Source organism: Neomonachus schauinslandi, chromosome 9 (genome assembly GCF_002201575.2).
Source record: "Neomonachus schauinslandi chromosome 9, ASM220157v2, whole genome shotgun sequence".
Classification (NCBI taxonomy): domain Eukaryota; kingdom Metazoa; phylum Chordata; class Mammalia; order Carnivora; family Phocidae; genus Neomonachus; species Neomonachus schauinslandi.
This window is the reverse complement of record NC_058411.1, coordinates 62992127-63017718: the sequence shown is the minus strand read 5'-3', so window position 1 is coordinate 63017718 and position 25592 is coordinate 62992127. Positions and strand designations below refer to the sequence as shown.

At 41.1% G+C, this 25592-nt stretch overlaps 1 protein-coding gene across 1 annotated transcript in view; it reads left to right on the top strand.

Annotated features, from left to right (window-relative positions):
• AKAP6 (A-kinase anchoring protein 6) overlaps positions 1 to 25592 on the top strand; it is a 367046-nt gene that overhangs the window by 100341 nt on the left and 241113 nt on the right. The window contains exon 3 of the mRNA XM_021695522.1: positions 1996 to 3762. Coding sequence (XP_021551197.1) covers positions 1996 to 3762 — 1767 coding nt within the window. The remainder of the gene's footprint in view (positions 1 to 1995; positions 3763 to 25592) is intronic.

Sequence of the window (25592 nt, the reverse complement as noted above, 5' to 3'; positions counted from 1 at the left end):
GGGTATGTCTGTTTGAAATCATATCCAATGAATCAGAGAAAATTATTATACAGAGGTCAGAGTATGGACTCTGGGTCAGAAAGCCTCCATTTAAGGCTTAGTTTGGCCCCTAGGTGCAAGGCCATATGCTAGTTATGTACCTTCTTTTGGCTTAGGCTCCTCTAATATGTCCCCTATAAAACAGGGACAATAGTACAGACCCCAGAAGAAAGTTATTGTGAGGATTAAATGAAAAAGTAATAGTAGTGGGGCCCCTGGGTGGCTCAGTCGGTAAGCGTCTGCCTTCGGCTCAGGTCATGATCCCAGGGTCCTGGGATCGAGCCCCGCATCTGGCTCCCTGCTTGGCGGGAAGCCTGCTTCTCCCTCTCCCACTCCCCCTGCTTGTGTTCCCTCTCTCGCCATCTCTCTCTGTCAAATAAATAAATAAAATCTTTAAAAAAAAAAAGTAATAGTAGTAATCAACCATCCCCATTTATACATGAGGAAACTGAAGTTTAGAAAAGTTAAATGAGTAAATGAGGCTTATTATTATTATTCTTTATCTGGATATTGTGGAGTACCATTGAGGGGAGTAGGAGGTAAAGGCAAGGTGAAGGTGTGAAGGGAGAGAAAATTTCCAAAAGCGAAATGAACGAATGAACAAAAACCCAGTGTGAGGTCCCAGAATGGCCAGATCTTGGGATAACCTGGCTGAAACGACACAGGGTTCAGCAACCACATGACTTCTGGATTCAGTTTGCTCACCCACTTCCTCCTCCAGTAGAAGAGAGGTCTGGGGATATAACGACCCTTCACTTTTCAGTTTCCTTCCTTCATCTCCTAAGGGGCTAGATCAGATCAGGATCTCCTTAGCTGGCAGGCATAAAAGGATTCCAGGGCCCTTCTGTCTTAAACAAATCGTTAATCAAAAATCTCCCCATTTGTTGTGTGGTATTAGAAACCACATTAGTGATGAGTGCCTGAGAGTCTCAGTCAGTTAAGCAGCCAACTCTTGATTTCGGCTCAGGTCATGATCTCAGAGTCCTGGGATCGAGCCCTGAGTCGGGCTCCATGGTCAGTGGGGAGTCAGCTTGAGGGTTCTCTCTCTCCCTCTGCCTCCTCCTCTCAAATAAATAAATCTTAAAAAAAGAAACTGCATTAGTGATGAGACAAAAGCCTTCATCACATAGTCAAAGATTAAAAATTAAAAATACTTACTTGTAAAGCTATTTTTTAGCACAGGGGGATTTCAAATCAGACTGGCCTACCTTGAATTATAAATAACAAGGGAGGGAGGCAGTTGGTATGTAACATACACAAATGGAAGAGGGGGAGAAAAATGCGTGCAAAGAGAGGGGACAGGGACTAAGATGGTAAGTTTTGATATTCATTACTTTTCTCCAGGATTACCTGTGTTTATCTTCAAAAGGGTGGGTACAAAGAGAAGCTGGTTCTGAACTGTTTCTGTGAGGTATGCAAATTCCGTAGTTCACCTTCCTGTGATTTGTGAATAAAAAGTTAACATGACAGACTTAGTGTAATTAATTATACCACTTAAACATATTTATTGAGCATCTTCTATAAGGTAGCCACTGTGGTCAGTGCTGGAGTGATAGCAATATGCAAGGCAGATGTTCATGGACATTTTACTCTTATATTACTTTGTTCACAGAATTTTATTACTTAAGGCATCACACTAGAAATGCTTATTAAATGAACTATGGGCTATTTTAAATTGGAAAGTTTAGGCAAGAATGGATATTTTTGGCTCAACCTTGACCATTTCTATCAAGCCTCTATTCTCCAGGTTAAAGAAAAATCCCCAAATATTTAAGAACAGGATACTATAGAAAGCAATATAATTGATTAATATGCCTTTCTGTATGTTAAACCAGAAGCAATTGAGACTGCTGCATTTTTGCCCTTTACGGTGGCCTCTGCTGAGATTTTATTTGAATAGCAGTTGAGTGTAATTGATGTAGCATTTACTGAAACTGTTGCCCTTGTCTGTTTCAGGGCCGGCTTGATTCTCTAACAGAAGTGGATGACTCAGGACAGTTAACTATCAAATGCTCTCAAAATTACTTGTCTCTGGATTGTGGTATTACTGCTTTCGAACTGTCTGACTACAGTCCAAGTGAGGATTTGCTCGGTGGCCTAGGTGACATGACCTCTAGCCAGGTCAAAACCAAACCCTTTGACTCTTGGAGCTACAGTGAGATGGAAAAGGAGTTCCCCGAGCTCATCCGAAGTGTTGGGTTACTCACGGTGGTGACCGACCCCATCCCTTCCAACTGCAGCGAAGCAGTTAGTGAGGAGACATCTGAAGTACCTCTTTCAGCAGATGACAAAGGTGGATGTGAGGAAGACAGTGCTTTGACAGTCGAGGAGCCACTGGGCTTAATGCCCGGGACGTCATCTTCAGGGGAAGCTCTGACAAATGCCGATCAACACCCTCCTGAGCCTGTGAAGCAAGAATCCAGTTCCTCCTTCCAACTTGGGACAAAGAACCAACAGCCTCTGCCTTGTGAAAATGCAACTCCTAAGCGATCCATCCGAGATTGCTTTAATTACAATGAGGACTCCCCCACGCAGCCCACATTGCCAAAAAGAGGGCTTTTCCTTAAAGAGGAAACTTTTAAGAATAATCTGAAAGGCACTGATGGAAAGAAGCAGATGGCTGATCTCAAGCCTGAGATGAGCAGAAGCACCCCCTCTCTGGTGGATCCTCCCGACAGATCCAAGCTTTGTCTGGTGTTACAGTCTTCCTATCCCAACAGCCCTTCTGCTGCCAGCCAGTCGTATGAGTGTTTGCACAAGGTGGGGGAGGGGAATCTTGAAAACACCGTCAAAAGTCACGTGAAGGAAATATCCTCCAGCCTGGGAAGGCTTAGTGACTGTCATAAAGAGAAACCTCGACTTAAAAAGCCACACAAGGCCCCAGAAGAGGTGCCTCTGTGCCGAACACCGAAACGTGGAGCAGGTTCAGGCAAGCAGGCTGAAAGCATGAGGAGCTCAGCTGTGTCCAGTGGAATTCCTTCAGGTACTCCCAAGGCCGTAGAGGGGCCAGAAACAGATTCCATTTCCACATCCTCACCCGAGCCATGTCATAAGAAGAGTTGGAAGGCCAAATTGCCAGTGCAGTCAGAAACATCCAGTTCACCACCTTTTACTCAAAGTAGCGAATGCTCTGTTGGCTCAGACAACGTCATGTCTCCAGTACCCCTTCTTTCAAAAAACAAAAGCAAAAAAAGTTACTCTTCCTCGCCAAGTCACGTCACCAGGAATGGTCAGGTGGTGGAGGCCTGGTATGGCTCTGACGAATACCTAGCACTACCCTCTCATCTGAAGCAGACCGAAGTCTTAGCGTTGAAGTTGGAGAACCTAACAAAGCTTCTGCCTCAGAAACCCAGAGGGGAAACCATCCAAAATATTGATGACTGGGAACTGTCTGAAATGAACTCGGATTCTGAGATCTATCCAATGTACCACGTCAAGAAGAAGCATACGAGGCTAGGCAGAGTGTCTCCGAGCTCATCCAGTGACATAGCCTCTTCCCTGGGGGAGAGCATGGAGTCGGGGCCCCTGAGTGACATTCTTTCTGACGAGGAGTTGTGCATGCCTCTCTCTGGTATGAAAAAATACATCGATGAGAAGTCAGAGAGAGCTGCATCCTCTGAGAAAAATGAGAGCCATTCTGCCACAAAGTCTGCTTTAATTCAGAAACTGATGCAAGATATTCAACACCAAGACAACTATGAAGCCATATGGGAAAAAATAGAGGTAAGGTGGTCTTCTTAACTTGCAGGATTTCTTACCTGATCTTTGGAAGTGATGCTGGGAAAAGGTCAGTCCCTCCCTATTGTCATTATAAGAAGTGTTGCCATGTTTGATAAGCCTGATTCCTTGAAGGAAGAAAAGAGAAAACAATAATGATCACTGCATTGTGGCAGATTATGCATCATTGTCAGTGCATTAGCTCCATGTGTCCCTGCTTGGTGTAGGAATCTCTGTTGATATTGCTCACACCTAACATGGCTCCTGACGAATGGTGGGCCCTTTGAGTGGAATGCAAAATAAGGTCAGACAGTAGCTGAGCACACACCAGTACCTCAGGAGTACACGAATACAATACTGTCATCCTCACTGATTTTTTATTTGTTTGTTCTAACCCCAGAAGAGCTTTCCATTCCCAATGTTAATTCCCTATAGAAATAGACCAGATATTTCTAATTTTGGGGGGAAATCTTTGTTTTTCTCCAATCTTTCTCCTTTTTGAGGCCCCTGGCTAATAACCATGCTTCCTATACTGTGTACTGCCCATCGGCTCTGAGATGAGGAGTTGATATTTGGGATAAATCTGTACTTTTATTTATTCATTTTTTGAGAGAGTGAGAGTGGGGGAATAGGGTGAGGGGAGGGGGGAGGGGCAGAGGGGGAGGGAGAGAGAGAATCTTAAGCAGGCTATACGCCTAGCACAGAGCCCAACGTGGGGCTTGATCATGACCTGGGCCTAAATCAAGAGTCAGTTCGCTTAAGTGACTGAGCCACCCGCCAGTAGGCGCCCCAAATCTGTACTTTTAGAGTGGATTATTAGATGAAATCTTTGAGGACAGCCATCAGAATTCTCAGGACTGAGCTCCATAATTTAAGCTGTGATTTTAAGACACTAGATTAAGTATTGCACACATAGACAGGCTAACCTGAAGGAAGAAAATGAAGGTGTGTAAAACCAAGGAAAAGTTAATGTCAGTATGTAATGGTAACATATATTAATGATTATGTTTACTAAGAATGTATGTATCCAATTCTCACAACAACCCTAATATTAACCCCATTGTATGGGTAAGGAGACTGAAGCTGAGAGAGACCGGGTAGCCTGCTCGAGAGCCCATGCCTCAGTAAGAAAGTGATCAATATATACTGCATGTAAATACTGTAGTATTGTAAAAAAAAAAAAAAAAAGGGGTATCAGGGGAGTCAGGATTTGCCTGGGAAGTTCTTGTGAAGTGCCGAACCTTTGGTGGAGTTTTGAAGGGAATGCCCGGATTAAGACAGAGAGAAGGACAGTGGGTATTTCAGGCAGGAAGAGCATAAACCAAAACACAGAGGAGGGATCTGGGAATGAGCATGTTTATGGGGGGTGGGGGGTACAGAGAGCTGTCCAGACTGGAAAGTCTGTGAACAGAGAGCAGCGAAAGTTCCCATACATATAATAGACCTGGTGGCTACAAGGCCCTGAAGGCCAGTACAAGGCAGTTAGAATATGTTCACCCGGCACCCATGGCAACTTCTCTGCAAGTGACTGAGACTAGTAATAAAACCCACAATAACTAATGCTTCTTGGGCTCTAATTTCGTGCTTGGCTCTGTGATAAGAGCTTCACAGGCCTTATTCTATTTAAGTCCTGGGGGGAGGTAGGACTTTTTCAGATGAAGAGGCGAAGGCAGAACAGGGTTAGGAAACTTGCTTTAGGCCTCACAGCTAGTAATCACAGAGTAAGAGTTTGAACCCAGAGCCAGCACACTGAAAGCAGAGTAGGTCATGGCCGCCAGTAGGCTTTCTGGAATATTTAGTTGACAGTAACAGGAAGGAGGTCATGGCAGTTGTGATGGTGACCAGGGCAGAGAGAACTGGCCTGTGGCAGCCAATCTGAGGGACTGTGTGATGTGGGACAGGCACGGGTTGGGAGGGCTGTTGAGGGAAGCAGGATCCAGAAAACTGGGTCCAAGCATTGCTCAGTCATTAAAGCCTAGAGAGGCCCATGGCTAATCATGTTTTGTTCTGGGCCTTGTTTTTTCTTTTGTAAATAGAGGTGTTTTAAGCAGAGGGTGGCCACAATACCAGCTTCCAATGGTAGCATGTTTTGTTTCCATTATTATGCAAGGATGAAGCCAAGTGTCCAGCCTCTGGGGACTGGTGTATATTTAATAGAAGAAAACGTTTGGATGCATAGCTGGCTAGAGGTGGAGGGGAGGCAGGAAATTAAAAAAATCGATACATTGATCAATATCATTGATCAATATCAATCATTGATCAATATCATTGATATTGATCATATGATAGAACTGTTAAAGAGGAAGTGTCTTGTAGGCAGTTGGAAACACTGTCCTGGAGTTGGGATATGAAGTAAAGGTTAAACGAAGATTAAGCCCCTTGGTCAGTCCAACCTCCCTTTATCACTTCAGTGGGGCAGCTGCCAACCCCCAGGTCAGCTGACCTTGGATATCACACTCTAGCTTTGATCTGCCTGTAGTGACCCAGAGAACCTATTCTACCTGCAAATAGAACATAATAAGAGAAGGTGTTATTTAACATCTTCTTTGCATCAGACATCTACTAGGCACTTTACCTGCAGGAATTTTCTCATAGGATTCTCAAACAGCCCTACAAGGTAGGTTTTATTATCCAAAATGGACCACTTCTCTCCCCCGTCCAGTGTTCCCACTCTGGTGCTAGCCTCCTGACTGGTCTCTCTGCTCCCATCCTGCTCCTATTACAGTCTATTTCTAATACAGCAGCCAGAATGATCCTTTTGAGACATGAATCAGATCATATCACCCCTCTGCTCAAAACCCTGCAACAGCTCCTGTTGCATTCAGAGGCCCTACAAAGACTGTTCCCTTGACTTCCTTTCTGACCTGATTTCTACCTGCTCTTCCTCATGCTCACCTCACCCCATTCCCAGCAGCCTCTGCTGTTTCTAGAACAAGCTGGGCATGCCCATGCCTTGAGGATCTTTGTCAGTTCTCTCTGCCTGCACTCTTTCCAACAGATGCTCTTATTTTTTTTAACCTCTTTTGAGCCTGCTGAAATATTAACTTCTTAGGGAAGCCTACTCTGACTGCCTTTTAAAAGAAATAACCCATGGGGTACCTGGGTGTCTCAGTCATTTAGGTGTCTGACCCTTGGTTTCCGCTCAGGTCATGATCTCAGGGTTGTGAGATCTGCGTTCTCTCTCTCTCCCTCTCTCTGCCCCATCTCTCTAAAATAAATACATATATCTTTAAAAAAAATGAAAGGTATAACCTGAACCCTTTTTGTTTTTTTCTACAGCTCTCACTGTATTCTGTCATTTTATATAATTCTATTTAGTATGCTTATTGTTTTAGTATATTTACTATTTCCCCCTGAGAGAATGGGAGCTCTGTGAGGGAATGAATGTTTATCTGTTTAGTTTGCTAATGAATCTAATGTACCTCTAATGGTGCCTGGCACATAGTAAGTGTTCAGTAAAGACTGTTGAATGAATGAATGAATCCCCATTTTAGAGTGGATGAAACTGAGTGCAGAGAGATGAAATCACTTTTCCTGGGCTGCCCAGCTAATAAGTCACGTGCTCCATGTGCTTTACCCTTCGCACTAGGTAAAGTCTTGAGAATAGATTAATTCCTTGAGAGAATAAGGATAGATGGAGAAAGGAGGGGTGGGAACTGAGACTCAAGTTGTAGCCCAGTTATGAGGCAGGAACAAGGAAGAGGTCCACTTGACAGAGAGGATTCTTGGGTGTTAAGTAAATAGGGGGAGAAGAGATGTAAGATGGACGTTAGCTTTGTTCTCTGCAAAAGGGAGATGGAGAAGAATAAGAACAAAGAAAAAGAAGCAACCTTTAGATTTGGTTGAGATAGTCAATGAGAGCCGTAGAGAAAAATGGACTCAATGAAAGAGTGGAGGTAGAAGCTGGATTATAGATGATTAAGAAGGGAGAGAATCATTCATAGCTCAAGGAATTGGGTTGAGAGAGCAATATGAGGCAAAGGGTGATAGTTGAAAGTAAAGTCCAATGAAAGTGTCATTTAGAAAAGATTAGAGAGTTTAGGTGGCTGGGAAGAGTGTATACATGTGGCACACGCTGAGACAAGAAGGGAGGGAGTGTGGATATCCATGGGAAGAATGTTGGCCTGATATGAAGAAGTTATAAAACACTGAGGAATACATCCTGCTTTCTGGATGTATCTCCAAATGGAGAGTGGTGTGTTTCCTCCTCCCTTCATGTACCAAGTTCTCCCGTCTTCTCTGAGTCACACAGAATACAAGGTAGAAGGCACGTAAAAGCCCACTATCACATTAGGGACTTTATGGGGCTGTGATACAATCCCTGGGATCACACCTGAGTGACAAGTGTCTTAGACACCTTTTAGGTTCCCATCATTCCCCACCCCTCACATTGGAGTCTTTCTTACAGTGGGCTGGTTTTGTGAATGTGAAAAGATTTCTGTATAATTTTTTTTTATTCTGTAGGAAAATTAATTTCTTTGAATATATAATATATTCACAAGGCTTAAAAACATATATGTTTAAAAATATCCAGGGGCGCCTGGGTGGCTCAGTTGGTTAAGTGTCTGCCTTTGGCTCAGGTCATGATCCCAGGGTCATGGGATTGAGCCTCATGTTGGGCTCCTTGCTCTGTGGGGAGCCTGCTTCTCCCTCTCCCTATGCTGCTCCCCCTGCTTGCACTCTCTCTCTCTCTCTCTCCTGTCAAAGAAATAAATAAAATCTTTAGAATAAATAAAGATTTTATTTATTTTGGGGAGAGAGAGCATGCGCAAGGGGGGGAGGGGCAGAGGGAGAGGGAGACTCTCGCTCTCTCACACTTGCTCTCTCTCAAGTAAATAAATAAAATATTTAAAAAATATCCAGTAAAAACCTTTGTCTCCTCCTCATTCCCCATGTTGGGGCCCCACCACATTGAAGGTGATCTCTGTTGTTTTAGTTTATATGTCCTGTAGGAAGTTCTTTACACATACACAAGCAAATGCAAGCATATTTATTAAGCAGTATTTTTAAACCTGAGAAACAAGTCACAGCCTATTCTTCTCTACAAATAAAAATTCCTCCATTAACTCTGTGAGTTCCTAGGGGTTCTTCCTTTCCCAATCTCTCAGTGGGAGGTGAGGGGATTTTGCTCAAATATGGTTGATTTTCCCAGAACCTATTGTTCTCAAATCTTGAGTGTTCACCTCCAGTGGGGGCTTCTCAAGGCCTAAAATTAAAAGTGAAAATAGTCAAACCATTGAACTAGATCCATTTGTTGTGGAACAGTCAAGAAATGGGGTAAAAGCAATGAAGAGAAAGGAGGAGAGGGCATGTCTGGAGCAGATGAAATCAAACAGAATGATGAAAGATTAACTTAGTGCGTGGTGTCTTATGTGCTGTAATAGGGATCGGCAAACTATAGCTTGCCCAGTGCCTAATTTTTAAAATAACATTTTCTTGAAACACAACTGTACTCATCATCACTGGCTGCATTTGGGCTGCAATGACAGAAATGAGTCATTGTGACAGAGATTGATGGTTTGCAAAGCCTAAAATATTTACTACCTGTTACAGAAAAAAATTTGCTGATCCCTGCTCTAGAGTATGGAAGAAGGAAGGGAAATGATTTCTCATCAGCATCTACTATGTGCCAGGTTCTGATATAGGTTCTATCATTTAATTTATATGACAGCCCTATGAAAGAACTATTATTGGTCTTGTTTTACTGATGACAAATCTGGGGCTCCAATGCTAATGACTTGCCCAGGGTCACACTGCTGCTAGTGTAAGAGCTAGAATTCTAAAGATATATTCCAATGCCAGGGAAGTTAGACCATAATCACACATGCAGATCAAATCTATTTAGAAAGCCTACAAACCATTACTAGATTAGTAAATGAAGAATGTGACTTCTTCCTCACGACCTGAATAGAAATGAATTGCCTAGCAAGTAGCCACCTGTCCAGGGTGAGTAATTATTGATGCCAGATTAATAGCTGTGTGATTCCTAGGGGGGCTGGCAGAATGCGTGCAGCGTGGTGCCACCAAAGTGAAGCATCTCAGGAGATCTGTCCTTTGGGATATAGTGCAATGTCTACTTCTCACATCACAGGCTTCCTGCCCACACTAAGTTCTCAAAGCTCAGCCTGGAAGACATTACTCCATTAGGTTGGACTCATTGGTACCAAGTTGATGGATACATGACATAGCTGCTTCCCTTTCTCTCCAGCAACCAAAGTCTTCAAATGCCAGATTATGGCATCTCCACTATAGTTCAGTGACTCAGCTGTTGTTAGCATTTTATCTTCAGGACATCTGTAACCTGATTTTATAAACTTCTTTGGTGCCAGCTAAGGATGTCTTTGCACATAAGTTATTTCAAAATCAGTGCAGCAGCTACTTAGCTGAGTGCTTGCTCTTTGTAACTAGACTAAAAATCACAGTCAAGTCTGTGGTAGCAGCACAAAGGCGGCTACCATTGCTCCTGGGAACTGGTTGATACCATCACGAGTAATGTGATTGTAGAGAGATTTGGTCCTGGGATTAACTTGGCACTGATTTCTTTTTCCAAGAGATAAAATGGGTCCAGAGAGAAGCTGTCCTATCTTTTACCCTCATTTTAACTTGGTATGTTGACACACCAATGATACCACACTGATGATGGCAATCATTAAAGAAGTAGCATGTTGTCCTGAGTTCTCTTCTTTTCCTTTTCTTTTTTTCATTGTGTTAAAAAGCACATAGTGTAAAATTTGCCATTTTAACTGTTTTTAAGTGTACAATTCATTAGTGCTAAGTATAGTCACATTGTTGGGGGTGCCAGGGTGGCTCAGTTGGTTAAGTATCTGACTCTTGATTTCAGGGTTGTGAGATTGAGCCCTGCATCGGGCTCCGTTCTGGGCGTGGAGTCTGCTTAAGATTCCCTCTCTTTCCCTCTGCCCCTCCCACACCCCACTTGAGTGCACATGCTCTCTCTCTCTCTCTCAAAAAAAAACAATATATTCACATTGTTGTGAAACAGATCTCCCAAACTTTTCCAATCGGAAACTCTGTACCCACTAAACAGAAACTTCCCTTTCCTCCCTCTCCCCCAGTCCTGGTAACCACCAGTCTACTCTCTGTTTCTATGAATTTGACTACTTTAGGTACCTCATATAAGTAGAATTATACAGTATTTGTCTTTTTGTGACTGGTTTATTTCACATAGCGTAATGTCCTCAAGGTTCATCCATGTTGTAGCATGTGACAGGCTTCCTTTTTAAGGCTGAATAATAATCCATTGTGTGTCTATACCATATTTTGTTTTTCCGTTCATCTGTGGATGGATATTTGGCTTGCTTCCACCTCTTGGCTATTGTGAATAGCCCTGTTATGAATATAGGTGTGCAGATATCTCTTTGAAACTTTTGAAACTCAGCTCTCAATTCTTTTGGGTATATATCTGGAAATGGGATTGCTGGATCGCATGGTAGTTCTATTTTTAATGTTTTTCTTTTAAAGATTTTATTTATTTATTTGAGAGACAGAATGAGATAGAGAGAGCATGAGAGGGAGGAGGGTCAGAGGGAGAAGCAGACTCCCTGCCGAGCAGGGAGCCCAACGTGGGACTCGATCCCGGGACTCCAGGATCATGGCCTGCGCCGAAGGCAGTCACTTAACCAACTGAGCCACCCAGGCGCCCTATTTTTAATGTTTTGAGGAACCTCCATACCATTTCCCATAGCAGTTGCTCCATTTATAATCACACCAATAGTGTACAAAGGTTCCAATTTCTCCACATCCTTGCTGACAATTTTTTTTTAAATAGTAACCATCCTAGTGGGTGTGGGATAATATCTTATTGTGGTTTTGATTTACATTTCTCTGATGATTAGTATTGTTGAGGCATCTTTTCATTTGTTGACCATTTGTATATCATCTCTGGAGGAATATTCAAGTTCTTTGTCCATTTTTAATTGGGCTATTTGATGTTTTGTTGTTCAGCTATAGGAGTTCTTTGTATATTCTTTGTATATCCCTTTATTATATATATGATTTGAAAAGATTTTCTCCCATTCTGTAGGTTGCCTTTCCACTCTCTTGAATGGGTCCTTTGATGCACAAAAGTTTTTAAGTATGATAGAGTCCTGATTGTCTATTTTGCTTTTGTTTCCTGCGGTTTTGGTGTTATAACTAAGAAATCATTGCCAAGTTCAATGACATGAAGATTTTCCTGTATGTTTTTTGTAGTTTTATAGTTTTAGGTCTTTGAGTTCTCCTTTATTTTATCTCAATGTGATTACTTCTCATCTTTTTTTTAGGATCTCACCCCAGGCTTTCTCATAAGATAGGACACAGCTTCATAGCTTGAGCCAAGTCATCTTCTGGGATTTGTCCTTAAAAAAAAAAACACTTGGAGTCATTCTTTTTAAAAAGTCTAATCTGGGCATTATTTATTTGATTTGAGATTTGAGTAAATCTCATTTGAAATACAGCTTTATCTTTCTTTATTCAGCCCCAAAGTAACTTACCATCAACTATATAGTCAAGGTCTGCCATAAATTCAATTCTCACTCACTTTTGATATTTTTTTTATACCACCCATGTACCAGTTTTCCCAGAGTTGGTAGAGTAGTAGTTTGCTCTTAGGTGTTGATAATCATCTCCTAAGAGCATCTTATCAGATAGGAAGCATTTAAGGTTATTGGATTCCACTGTTTATCACTGCCATTTCATTTTGTATGTGCCTTTCCCATATGATAACTTTTTCCTTCAGTTGCTAGTCTTCCTCTTGTCCCTGATTTCCTTCTCTTCCTTACATCTTCTCTCCTGTTCCTTTTTCTTTAATTTTTTCTGGACCAGATAGTTTTCACTTTCTGGCTCTGTTTTCCCTTTTTCTTTCCCCAAGAGCATCTTCTACTTTCTCCTTCTAATATTGTCCTAGAGATTCTCAGATTCCAAATATGAGAGCACTATTAGGTGACTCTTCACCACCATTCACGCTTGAACTTGTTCCTTTTAGTGCACTGCTTAGTCTTAGAAATACATATGTAGAGAGTTGAGGAATTGTTTAGATGCAAGAATAAAGAAAGAATTTAGTTTAAATATTAAGAAAAAAACAAATTCTTCAATTGGGAAGACTCAGCTTTGTACTTAAAATTGGGAGATTTAGAAGTCCAAAAGGATCACAAATTGAACATGTGTTGATAATACAGATGATTATTCACCAAAAGGTTAATATAATAGGATGGTGTGGGAACTCTGTATACTCTTCTTTATTTATACCATGCACAATCTAAATTTTTGTCTTAGATTCTGGACTTAGAATTTGAGAGAGCTGTGACAACATTAATTCAAGGCTCTGTGCTTATTACATAGGATAATATTTGGTAAATACCAAGTGGAAAGTCATACACTGGCAGAGTAGAGGAAGGCAGATAATAACAAGTATAGCTAGACCAAGCATCACAGAAGAGGGACTACTTGATCTGGGTCTTGAATGGCGAGTAAAATTTAGACAGAGATGAGGAGGTGGAAGGTTAATGACAGACGCTTTGGCATAAACCAAGGTTGAGAGCAAGAATATTTAAGGTATATTTGGGAAAGAGTAAAGAGAGATGCTTGGTGTTTGGGGGTATATGCTAAACTGCTATAAACAAAGAGACCCCAAAATATAATAAGATGGAAGTAATTTTTTTTTTTTAAATAACAACAGATAGGTAGACAGTCCAGGAAAGAGGTCATCTAGGGATCCAGGAGCCTTTTCTTTTCTTTTCTTTCTTTTTGTTTTAAAGGTTTTATTTATTTATTTGACAGAGAGAGACACAGCAAGAGAGGGAACACAAGCAGGGGGAGTGGGAGAGGGAGAAGCAGACTCCCAGTTGAGCAGGGAGCCCAATGTGGGGCTTGATCCCAGGACCCTGGGATCATGACCTGAGCTGAAGGCAGACGCTTAACGACTGAGCCACCCAGGTGCCCCCAGGAGCCTTTTCGCTGTTGCTTTTCTGTGGCTCACCCATTCCGTCAGCATTCCAGCTCACCAGAGAAGGGAAGTGGAGAGCAGCCAGCTTTCTTCTCACAGATCTGACCTGGAAGTTGCACATACTAACTGCAGAGGAGTTTGGGAAATGAGCCTCTAGACTAGGAACATTGGGAGGCAGACGTCTGCTTAAAATAGTTTGTTGTAGGGCCAAAGTATGATGGACTTTGAATTCCAAGGGTTTGCATAGTACAAACACAAAATAAATACCTGCCCAATGAATCCGTGAATAAATGAATGAGTGAGCGAGGGAGGGAGTGAACTTATTGTTCAATTTGAGCTTTATCCCCTAGACCAGGAGCTACAAACTAAAATGCCTTTAAGAGTTCAGACAGATCACATGAATGAGTCACCCAGCCAGGGGCAAATGGGGAGGGACGGGAACTGAACAACTGGGGGGTAAATACCGTGTCTAAAGGCAAGTGATTGTTGTGCTATAATGTGGACCTGTGTGGCAATATCTTACAAGTCTTAAAAAAGTAGGAAAGCCAGGTTTTATGTCACATCTCCCAATTTTTAAAATGTTGGGTCTAAACAGTTTTAAAACAGGCCAAATAAAACACATATGTAGGATAGATTTGGCCTGCAAGTCACTAATTTGCAGTCTTTGTGAAGATGAGAAACTACTGAAAATTTTTGGCCCAGAGAGTTGGTGTAGTTTAACAAGGTTAATCTGATTATGGTGCACTTGCCCGGATATACCACTTGCAAAGTGGTTCTCTGTTGTGGCTGCTTATTATCATTACTGGAGAGATTTGAAAAAAATCCCAACCTCAGGTTCCACCCCAGACTAACTAAATCAGGATCTCAACAGGCAGGTAATTTTAAGAGCTCTTCAAACAATTACGATGTGCAGTCAAGGTTGGAAGCTAGTGCTCTGAGGCTAATTTGGAAGGTTATTGCAAATAGCCTGGACATGTAAAAGGGTCCGAACTGTGAGTTTAGAAGCCAGCTGAGGAAATAAAAGAGACAGAGGTGGGAGATGTTATAAAGGACAAATCAGTAAAAATGTTTGGCTTTTTAAAAATAAGGGAGTTGGAGGAAAGAGGTCAAAAGAGTTGAGATTTCAAGCTGAGGTTGGGGGCTGAGAGATGTAAAGGAGTTTAACAAATGGTCCCAAGGGACATATGAAATTAAGATACACAGTGGGACAAATAATACATTATATGTTAAAAAAAAAAGAAGATCGTAGGAAGGGAAAAAAGAAGGGGGGGAATCGGAGGGGGAGATGAACCATGAGAGACTATGGACTCTGAGAAACAAACTGAGGTAGGTTCTGGCGGGGGGGGGTATGGGTTAGCCTGGTGATGGGTATTAAAGAGGGCACGTACTGGGGCGCCTGGGTGGCTCAGTTGGTTAAGCGACTGCCTTCGGCTCAGGTCACAATCCTGGAGTGCCGGGATCGAGTCCCGCATCGGGCTCCCTGCTCGGCAGGGAGTCTGCTTCTCCCTCTGACCCTCCTCCCTCTCATGCTCTCTGTCTCTCATCCTCTCTGTCTCAAATAAATAAAAAATAAAATCTTTAAAAAAAAAAATAAAATAAAGAGGGCACGTACTGAATGGAGCACTGGGTGTTATATGCAAACAATGAATCATGGAACACTACATCAAAAACTAACGATGTAATGTATGGTGATTAACATAACATAATAAAATAAAATTAAAAAAATAAAATCCCTAAAAAAAAAAAAAAGATACACAGTGGGTGAATGGGGCAAAGGTAAATGTTATCTTATATGCAAACTCTGTTGCCCAAATCCAAATTGAGACTTCTAAATGAACATAACATTTTTAAAGGTCAGGCTACACTTTTTTAAGGATAATAATCTTTTGTGTATATTTTGTTTGTCGCAATGCCAGGAGAAACCTGTGAGTTAACATTGCTAATGGATTCATTGAGACAGTATGCCAAAGTCATTGCTCAAGGTTGGTAGAAAAGAACTGTGGGGATCCAGAGCAAATTCCTTCCTGGTTCATACATTAGGAATGTTTCAGTCCTGTGTCACTCTGGTTTCCCCAGAGCCTTAGATGGGTCCTGAGGCTTTATCACGATGATTTAGCACCACCGTGAGGCTACATCCAGTCACTGCATCTGGTTTTTGGCCTCTGAAATGCATAAGGAAGAGGTGCAGTTTTTTTGTTTATAATTTCACACATTAAACAAAAATAGTTCTTTGTTATTTTCTTAGTAAGGAAAGGTTATGATTAAACAATATCTTGTAGCATCAAGATAATGAAAGTGCCTAACTACATTTGGCAGGAAGTATTTCTGTGATGATGAAAATCAAGAGTGTTGCATTTTTTTTTTAAGTTCAACTAAAAAAATTCTTAGAATATTAGTGAATTCTTCTTCATCCTTAAGCCTGAAGTCATGCCCCTGTATTGCTTTGGAAAAGTAACAATTAACAAAACAAAACAAAATCTTGATATTTATGGCCCACTTACAAACGTTCAGTCAAGGTACTAAAATGTTTATTCATTCAACACATCATTGCATGTTAATTCTCAAGAAAAAAAATCCGTCTTTGAAACAGACACTCTTCTATTGTCTCCCGATTTTACCAGTGAGGATGGAGAGGCATAAAGAAGTTGGTCATTTACTCAAGGGTATAGGACCTGAAGGCAGGAAATTTGGGCTCAGTTCACAACCCCCCACATTTTTAATTATGAAAACTTGGATAAGTCTTTAAAAGTTTAGTGTTTAAGTCTCTTAATCTTTAAAATGGAATATTAATTTGTTAGTTAATTATCATGCTGTTGCATAGATTATTATTTGCAATTACAAAGAACACAGGCTCACTGTAAACTCTAAAGGCTATATAAATTCTAGTCTTATCATTAGTGTGACTTCGTCTATGAATCCAGGTAATCATCATCAGCTTTAGTAGAAAGAACTAGAATAAGAATCTTCATTCTGCCACTAAGTAGCATTGTTTCCTTGGAAATTTAACTTCTCAAGCCTCAGTTTTGAAAACTAAACGTTCATAAAGAAGGTGAGGTGGATGACCTCTGAGATACTTCTTAGTTTGGAAATTGTATGGGATTGACTATGAGGCGATGACTAAGCAGCCGTTTCTCAGTAAAATACACAGTGGAGGATATCCCTTCCCCATGGCTGGCTTTCTGTTCCTCGGGATGCTGGGTGACTGCCCCTTAGAAGATCCTAATGGTAAGTGAAGGTGAGGCTGTGATATCAGTGAGCCTGAAGGTAGGACATTATTCATGCTGCATTCCTAGCACTGTAATATGACAAGAACCAGACATCCTAGAGGAATTTGGGGCCTGGCTAGAGTTTGTAAGATGCCAAGAGACCAGGGACAATGGTGACGGTAAACAAGCAAGTAACTCAGTAAGAATTAGATACGGATTCGCCTGAAATTATAGCAAATAAGGTCAGCTAAATGAAGCAGATAGGAAACACTCACCGTGGCAGACTTACCATTGTGATTTCTTAAAATTACCTGTCAGCACTGCTTTTGTGCTCTGTTCAATGTGGGGGGGGGAAGTCATTCCAAGAGTGTGGGTTCTGTGTCAAGGTCACTCATGATGTCCTACTATGGCTGAGGCTGTAGATATTACTGTATAAAGATGATTGGCCTGAGTTTTGCATGGAGAATAAACAACTTTATCCAGGAAAGATGCTGCCTGTAAGCTCAGGCCCATGTGCTTTCCGTCTCTCATTTTGATTCAGTCCTGTGCACTACGTTTTAGGAAGCCAATGGTTTTACCATTTAGCTTCATTATTTATCTAGGAATAGAGGAAGCTGTTGATATTTTCTTTTTTAATGTTTTGAAGATAATCAAACTGGAGTGGTGCTGCTTAGAGGTGGTGCTCTGATATTTCTGATTTGTCTGGAGACTTTATTCAGCACTACTCACTTGAAAGGTGTGTGTGTGTGTGTGTGTGTGTGTGTGTGTGTGTAAGAGAGAGCGGGAGAGACATGGGCAGACAGAGAGAGAAGGGCATATGACACACCTGACAATCTGGTACTCTTCCCTTTCTTCCTACTGGAGCCCATTACCGTATAGAAATAAAGCTGATTAGTTGAATTAACAAAAGTATTTTTGTTTTGCTTTCTTTATTTTCTATAGCATAGAGAAGACTGTACCCTTATAATATAAAGTCTCATTAAAGCCCTTTTCCTTATCCTATCTTTACTACATCTTTGGTTTTATATTGTTTGGTGCATGCCCTTGTATTCAAGAGACTGTTGACCAGGGCCTTCTCCATGGGATATAAGACTCATGAAAAATTATATTGTGCCCATTCCTCTTTCTAGAGACACATTTGTATGAGGGAAATATAGCTGGAAAGAACTCCAAGAGTAGTAGTAGCCTTGCTCAAGGTGCCAAAAAGAGGAATAGTCAGCAAATAGAACTCTATGGCAAAGGAAAAGGTGCATTTGGTAGGAAGAGAGTTCTGGAGCCATCTGTATTAACAGGTGAGGGAGCTTTTGTGGTGCTAGATGGTGGCAGAGTAGGGTGGCTGAGAATATTATGTTGTCTCCACCAAGTGACTTGGCCTTGTCCCAGTTCCCTCCTCCTAGGGTTAAAAGTGTAATCTGCCACATAAGAGTTGTGACTATTAAATGTGTTAAAATGTGTAAAGAGCTGAGATTAGCACCTGCTCTGTAGTATGCATTCAAAAAATGTTAGCTCCTGTGACTGTGGTGGTTATTATTATAGATGTGGGAGGGGAGGGGGTCAGGCCTTAGCAGCCTCCCCTACATAGGTCCCTCTGATGGTAACCTGGCACGTTTCCTCCAGGTTCCCTGCTGCTGCCTCCATCCAGCCCTCACCAACGATTACTTCTGACTACTTCCTTGTACCGTAGCAGCCTTTTAACTGGCTTCTCTGGTCTCAGCCCTACACTTAGCCTTTGGGGATCAAATGTCACCACCCTGTTTTCTCCTCTTACCCTCAGCTGTCTTGGTCATTATGACGCTTCAGACCCCCACCTACGATGATTGAGACCTTTTCTCCCTCTTCCTGGGAACCATGCTGGTTGCCCTAGATTTTTACACCTCTCTTATCTGTGAGACTCTGGGCCTCCCATCTTGACAGATGATTCTTATATTGTATTAGAGATAATTCTTCTCTAATTGGCCCAATAATTTTAGTTAATGCACTTCTTGACATTTTAGGAAGTTTGTGTAGGGGAATTTATACTGTGTATGTGTGTTCAGACAAATACAAACAAGCTTCTAGTTTATAATATTGTCACACAGCAACCTTATAAATAATATGTACTTATTTATTTATAATTTGTATTTATACGTATTTACACTATTTATTTATAATTATGTGCTTATAAATAATAATTCCCACAACACTCTTTAACCAGAGGGAGGGTCATTAGAATATATTACAGGAAGAAAAAGGAAGGGCCTCCAGTAGGTTTAGAATTATCCCTCAAAGCCCTGATTGCTGAAGATGGAAAGATTAAGAAAGTGTCTTGGAAAGGCAGGAATAGGTTGGGATGATTTGTTGGGAAGGGGACATTTGAGCTCGATCTTGAAGGGGAGACATGGTGAGTGGAGCGGGAGACATTGGGAGAGTACGTGAAGGTCACCAAGATCAGTTTCCTGTCTAACTAAGAGAGAAGGTGAATTATCTGAACATGTATAGCTTTGAAGGAGGCTCTGTATGCAAGAGCCACGGATGTGAGCAGTCAGAAAGGCGTGAGAAATTGTTCAGCTCGGTGGCCTCATTTTGCAACCAGAACCTGCGTCCCCCAGTCCAGAGTACTTCCTATGAGAACATCCTGCCTCCTGGTTATGCCAGATCTTGCAAGCTTGTCACAAAGGGGCAGCAAGTACTTTTTTCAGTGATCAACATTAAAACGTATCTAGTGCCCCACAGCTGTTGGCTTTTTATCTTTGTAGCCCTCAGAGACTTTGAAGCAGATTCTCCTTCTCTGAATTTGGTGTATGTGTAAAGCGTTTCACAGTTGATTTTAAGGCAGGGCCAGGGTCGAGAATCACTAAGACAGACACAGAATAAGGGACTGGAGTGAAGCAAGTTGAGTGCATTGCACTCTGGGGCCTCATAAGGTAGAAGGCAGAGTGGATATGCCCCTATACACCGTCCCTAGGTTATCTTATCCATGTTTATGGCCTCCAAGACCACCTGTATGTTGCTTTCTCTCTTGTTCCACACCTCAGCTGAGGTCAGAAAGCAAACTCACAATACCTAATACCATGCTCATCATCTGCCTGCAAGCTGTTTCCTCCTTCTGAATGTCTTACTGCATCTTTTAGAGAATGGCACCTCCAACTAACATATAGTTGGCAATCATTTCAGATTCTAGCAAATTTCTCCTCCCTCACATCCAGTTGCTCCTATCCATTTTAACTTGTCTCTCTCTGTGGCCTGACACGTTTCCTCCATGTCCCACTGCTGCTGCCTGAGTCCAACCCTCACCGACTACTTCAGGGTGTAGTGTAACAGCCTTTTAACTGGCTTCTCTGGTCTCAGCCCTACACTCAGCCATCCACTCTCTACACTGCTTCAGAAATCCGGTGACCACCACCTTGTCCTCAGGATAAAGTCTCAACACCAGCGTGTGTTATGTGTGGTCTGGCTCCTTGTCGGACCCTCCAATCTCATTTCTCAGTTTTTCCCTACTTGTCTCTAGAGTGTGAGCCATGCTCAGCTATTTAGAGTTCTCAGAATGAGCTGTTCTCGCTCAGACTTTATCTGCCAGGAATGTCTTTCTCTGTTCCTCCCAGTGCCCTTTTATTTATTTTTTTTCTGAATCATTTACACTTATCTTTCAAGGCTCAGCTTGTTGTGATTTCCTCCCAGAAGCCCTCCCCGATGCCCAAGACTGAGTTAAATGCCTTTCCATTGACTCCTGAACATTGGGATCATCTACAACAGAGGTTCCCAGACACCTTGGGCACCTCTAGGGTTCCCAAGATCCTTTCAGTGGGCCCACGAGGTCAACTGTTTTCATATTAATACTAAAATGATGTTTGCCTTTTTCACTCTCATTCTGTGTATTATAGAGTTTTCCAGAGGCTATATGACATATGATATTTCAGTAGATTAAATGCAGAAGTAGAAATGGGGATCCAGCTGTCTTCTATCAAGCCAGAAGTTAACCAGATTTGCATACAGCTAACATTTTGAAAACAGTTATTTTTCATAACAATGTGTTATGTTAACATGCTTGTAATAGATTATTATTGTTATTTTAAGTGAATTAATAAATATTTTTAAAATTTCTGAAGTGAATATTTATCATTATAAACGCACAGAAACAAAAGCCTTTTGGGGCCCTTAATAATTCATAATAGTCTAAAAGAGTTCTAAAAGTTTGAGAACAGCTGATCTATGTTATCACACATACCACACTCTTTATTACTGTGCTCTGAATTCTGTAAGAGAGAAGTCTGTGTCATTTATGTGTGAGTTCCAGGCCCTAATACAGTTTCTGATACATAGTAAGCTCTCAATACTTTTTGAATTAAGAACCTAATATATACATGTGCATGTGTATGTACATACACTTGGAGTTTGAAAAAAAAAGGCAATTTAGTCTTTACTTGACCTGGCCTAATGCTACCCAATTTAGATGGTATACACAATTAACTAAACCAATAGTACTCTGAAATTTTGTATTAGTTTTAAAAGCTCTATTTCTGTCCTTTTTTTTTTTTTTTTGAGCTCTAGGAATTTTATCCAAAAGATGTCTCTGAAAACTTTAAAATTCAAGCTCTATATTGCATACACAACCCCTGAGCTTTTCTGACTTGGCTACGTACTGGGTGTGTGTTATCAGTCAAGTACTTAATCTTGCTGAGCCTCAGTTTCCTCACCTGTAAAATGGGGAGCATTGAACTAGATGGGTCCTAAGGGTCTTTTGTAGACTTGTTTATGAAAACCTTTCTCCTTTCCAAGCACATGCATTTAGATAATACTGTTTTCTGCCTTCTTGGATCTAATGATAGTGCAGTGGTTGAATTTCTATTCTTTACTGACTCACCAACCTGAAGTTCTTTGGGTAGAAAGGTGGCAATTTTCTTCTTTTTAAAACTTTATTAATGATGTATATAAGTGACATACAACATTATATTAGTTTCAGGTGTATAATATAGTGATTCAGCCATTCTGTACATTACTGCTCAGTGCTCACCAAGATAAATATAGTCACCATTGTCACCATACGTTGTTACAATATTATTGACTGTATTCCCTGTGCTGTACTTTTTGTCTCCATGACTTATTTTTTTTTAATTGAAGTATAATTGACACACAATGTTACATTAGTTTCAGGTGTACAATATAGTGATTCAACCATTCTATACCTAATTACGCTGTGCTCACAAGTGTAACACCCATCTTTCACCTTGCAATGCTATTACAATACTATTGACTATATTCCCTGTGCTGTACCTTTCATCCCTGTGACTTATTCATTCCATAACTGGAAGCCATAAATGGCATCTCCCACTCACCTTCACCCATTTTGCCCATGCCCCCACCCCCTTCCCTCTGGCAACCACCAGTTTATTCTCCGTATTTATGCATCTGTTTTTGCTTTGTTTTGCTTTTTTATTTTACATATGAGTGAAATCATATGGTATTTGTCTTTCTCTGTCTGACTTATTTCACTTAGCATAATGCCCTCAAGGTCCATCCATGTTGTCACAAATGGCAAGATCTCATTCTTTTTTATGGCTGAGGGATATTCCTAAATACACGTATACACACCATATCTTCTTTAACTGTTCATCTATCAGTGAGCACTTGGGTTGTTTCCCATCTTGACTATTGTAAATAATGCTGCAATAAACAAATAAACAGAGGTACATATATCTTTTTGAATTAGTGTTTTTGTTTTCTTTGGGTAAATACCCAGTAGTGGGGAATTACTGGATCATACGGTATTTCGAATTTTAATTTTTTGAGAGGAAACTTCATTCTGTTTCCCACAGTGGTTGCACCAATTTGCATTCCTACCAAAAGGGTTCCCTTTCCTCCACATCTTCACCAACACTTGTTATTTCTTGTCTTTTTGATACTAGCCATTCTGACTAGTGTGAAGTGATACCTCATTGTGGTTTTGATTTGCATTTCTCTGATTAGTAATGTTGAGCATCTTTTCATGTCTCTTGACCACATGTATGTCTTCTTTGGGAAAATGTCTATTTAGGTCTTCTGCCCATTTTTTAATCAGATTGTTTGGTTTTTTTGGTGTTGAGTTGTATAAATTCTTTATATATTTTGGATAGTAACCCTTTGTTGGATATATCATTTGAAAATTTCTTATGCCTTTCACTAAAGCTGGCTGTTTTCTTGTTCACTCATTATGATAAACTCTCCATGTGGAATTCTAATTTTTTCCTAAAAATAATAACTTTGTTATTACTAAAGAGCTATGTGTTCCCTAAAGAAAGTTGAGAATATTTAGATAAATAACAACTCAACAATCACAGGTAATCTTTTGAATAATCTTAGCATTTTATAAACACCCCCGTCTAGCCATATGTGTTCTTTTTCCAGATATTTGATTTGCAAGGAGGTCTTACTAATCAGGAAAGTATTTAGAGCTAATCTAAATACAGGATTATAACAGCATTTTCAGCTCTGTACCTCAGTGTCAAGGAGCAGCCCCTTTTTTGAGCAGCCTCAAAACTTTATGGACATGTCGGGAAATGTTTATTAAAAGTGATTCATTAGCTCCAGCTGATTAGGTCAGGGGAGACCGAAAGCTGTAGAACAAAGAGAGAAGGAGTGAACAGGAAGAGAGAAGAGGAGAGGAAGGGAGGCGAGCAAAAGAATGGGAAGAGGAGTGGAGACTGAGAGAAGGGAGGGACTAGGAGAAGAGGAAAGAGAAGAAAAAGGCAAAAGAGAAACAGTGGTCGAGAAAGGAGGAGAAAAAGGGGGACTGAAAAGAGAGAGCACAGAGTGCGGGGACTTGGCTCTGACGGGACTGGGTGAAGCTGGGTGGCATGGGCTGGAGTTCTCACGAAGGCTTGGGAAACAAGAATGCGCCACAGTGGATGTTACTGTCCTTTGTTTTTCTCTCTGGGAACCTCAAGGGAATAAGTCTGGTGAGAAAGGCAGGTGACCTGATGTGCTCATTCAGTGCCTCTGGCGGACTGGGGTACTTGAGGCAAGGTCTCCCTCAGAGTAAGTGAGCAAAGCTTTGGGGCAGCCCGACTCCCTGGGAGGATCCCCAGCTCTAGTCCTGTGGAAGTGTTCACAGTTGTGTAAGTACTCGAGCTCGTCTGTACTTCAGTTTTCCCTTCTATAAAATAGACAGTGTGGGAATCTTGTAGCATAGTGTTGTTGTAAGAATTGAGTAAGTGCCTGGCACATAATAAGTGCTCCATAAATATTGACCTGTTATTTGTTCCAGTTTATTCCCAATTGTTTTATTCATTCGTTTTTTTTTTATTAGACTTTGATGATAATGCATTTTGATCTTGTTTTGCCCTTACATTTGTTGATTACTTCTTTTTATAAACCAATAGGGAGCAACTGAACCTAAACTCTGGATTTGTTGGAGAACCCTCTTTCCCATTGTGAGAATCAGGGATCTTTCTGGGCTTTTCTTTTCCCAGTTTAAACTACTGTCAACAGTATTCGAAGATGATGAATCAACTGAATTTATCCTTTCTACATGATACTGAGTTCAGAATAAAACTTCCCACCTGGTCAGTTTCAGATAATACCATTCCATGCCTTTTTTTTTTTTTTTTTTTTTTTTGCTCTCTCTTTCCAACTGACAGCCTTTTATTTTTATTCTGGGATAATTTTATCAGGAATATTTTTATATTCTAAAGTCATCCCATTCAACCTTTAGAAAAGAAGCTTAAATATTTCATAAAACATTTCAGTGTTTCAGTTTTCTTGTGGCATCAGAGTTAAAACTGCCTTAAACCATTTCATTTTCTCTTCAATCTTTTTCCTAAAAGCACACACCATATCCTCCCTTCTGTCAATTACTTACACTGTGTTAGATTTTGTGGGTAGGAACATGGGTAAATGTGTGAGGTGGTAGAATCCAAAGCACCTCTTTTAAGTCCTTGGCCTTTTTTCTTGAGCCTCTGGGTCTTGAGTGGCACATTAAGTACATAGATAGATGGTTAGGAAAGGTAAATTGCATTTGACTACTCTTGTGTAAAAATCTAAATTAGGCATTTCATATAGGAACTATGTGTATATGGAAGACTAAATATATATGTTGGTAAATACACGTATAAAATTTCAATGCATACTTTTGCTTCTAAATGGAGTTCTAATTTTTCCAGTTATCAGAGCCTAAATAAAGCTTCCTTGTGCATAGGGTAAGAGGATTGCGATAACTCGTTGGTAGCCATTGTTAATGTAAAGATCGGCTCCAAAGCATGTGGCCTGTTTTGAAAAGTTAAGCCAGATTATTCTTAAACTTTTGGCTATTAGTGGAGAAATGTGATCCCCCTCAGACCTTCTGGTGGAATAAGGAGATACGGAAATCCCTGCTGGCCTGCAGGCTTAGGAGCTGCCGCCTCCGTGTTCTTTCATCTGATGACCTGAGACAGAAGTCACGTCTCCCTCCTCTGCATGCCCCTCTCACCTTGTGGCTGTGTGGGGACTTTTCTGATCCTTCTCGCCTGTGGCCTAGCACAGTGCTGTGTGCTTAGTGAATAATCAAAACTTTCTGAGTGAATGAGATAAAAGATCAAATTGGAGCTTGTTAATTAGGAATGATTTTTAAGAATCATTTATCAAGGGGTGCCTGGGTGGCTCAGCCAGGTAAGTGCCATCCAACTCTTGGTTTCAGCTCAGGTCGTGATGTCAGGGTTGTGGGCTCGAGCCCTGCGTCAGGCTCCACGCTCAGCGGGGAG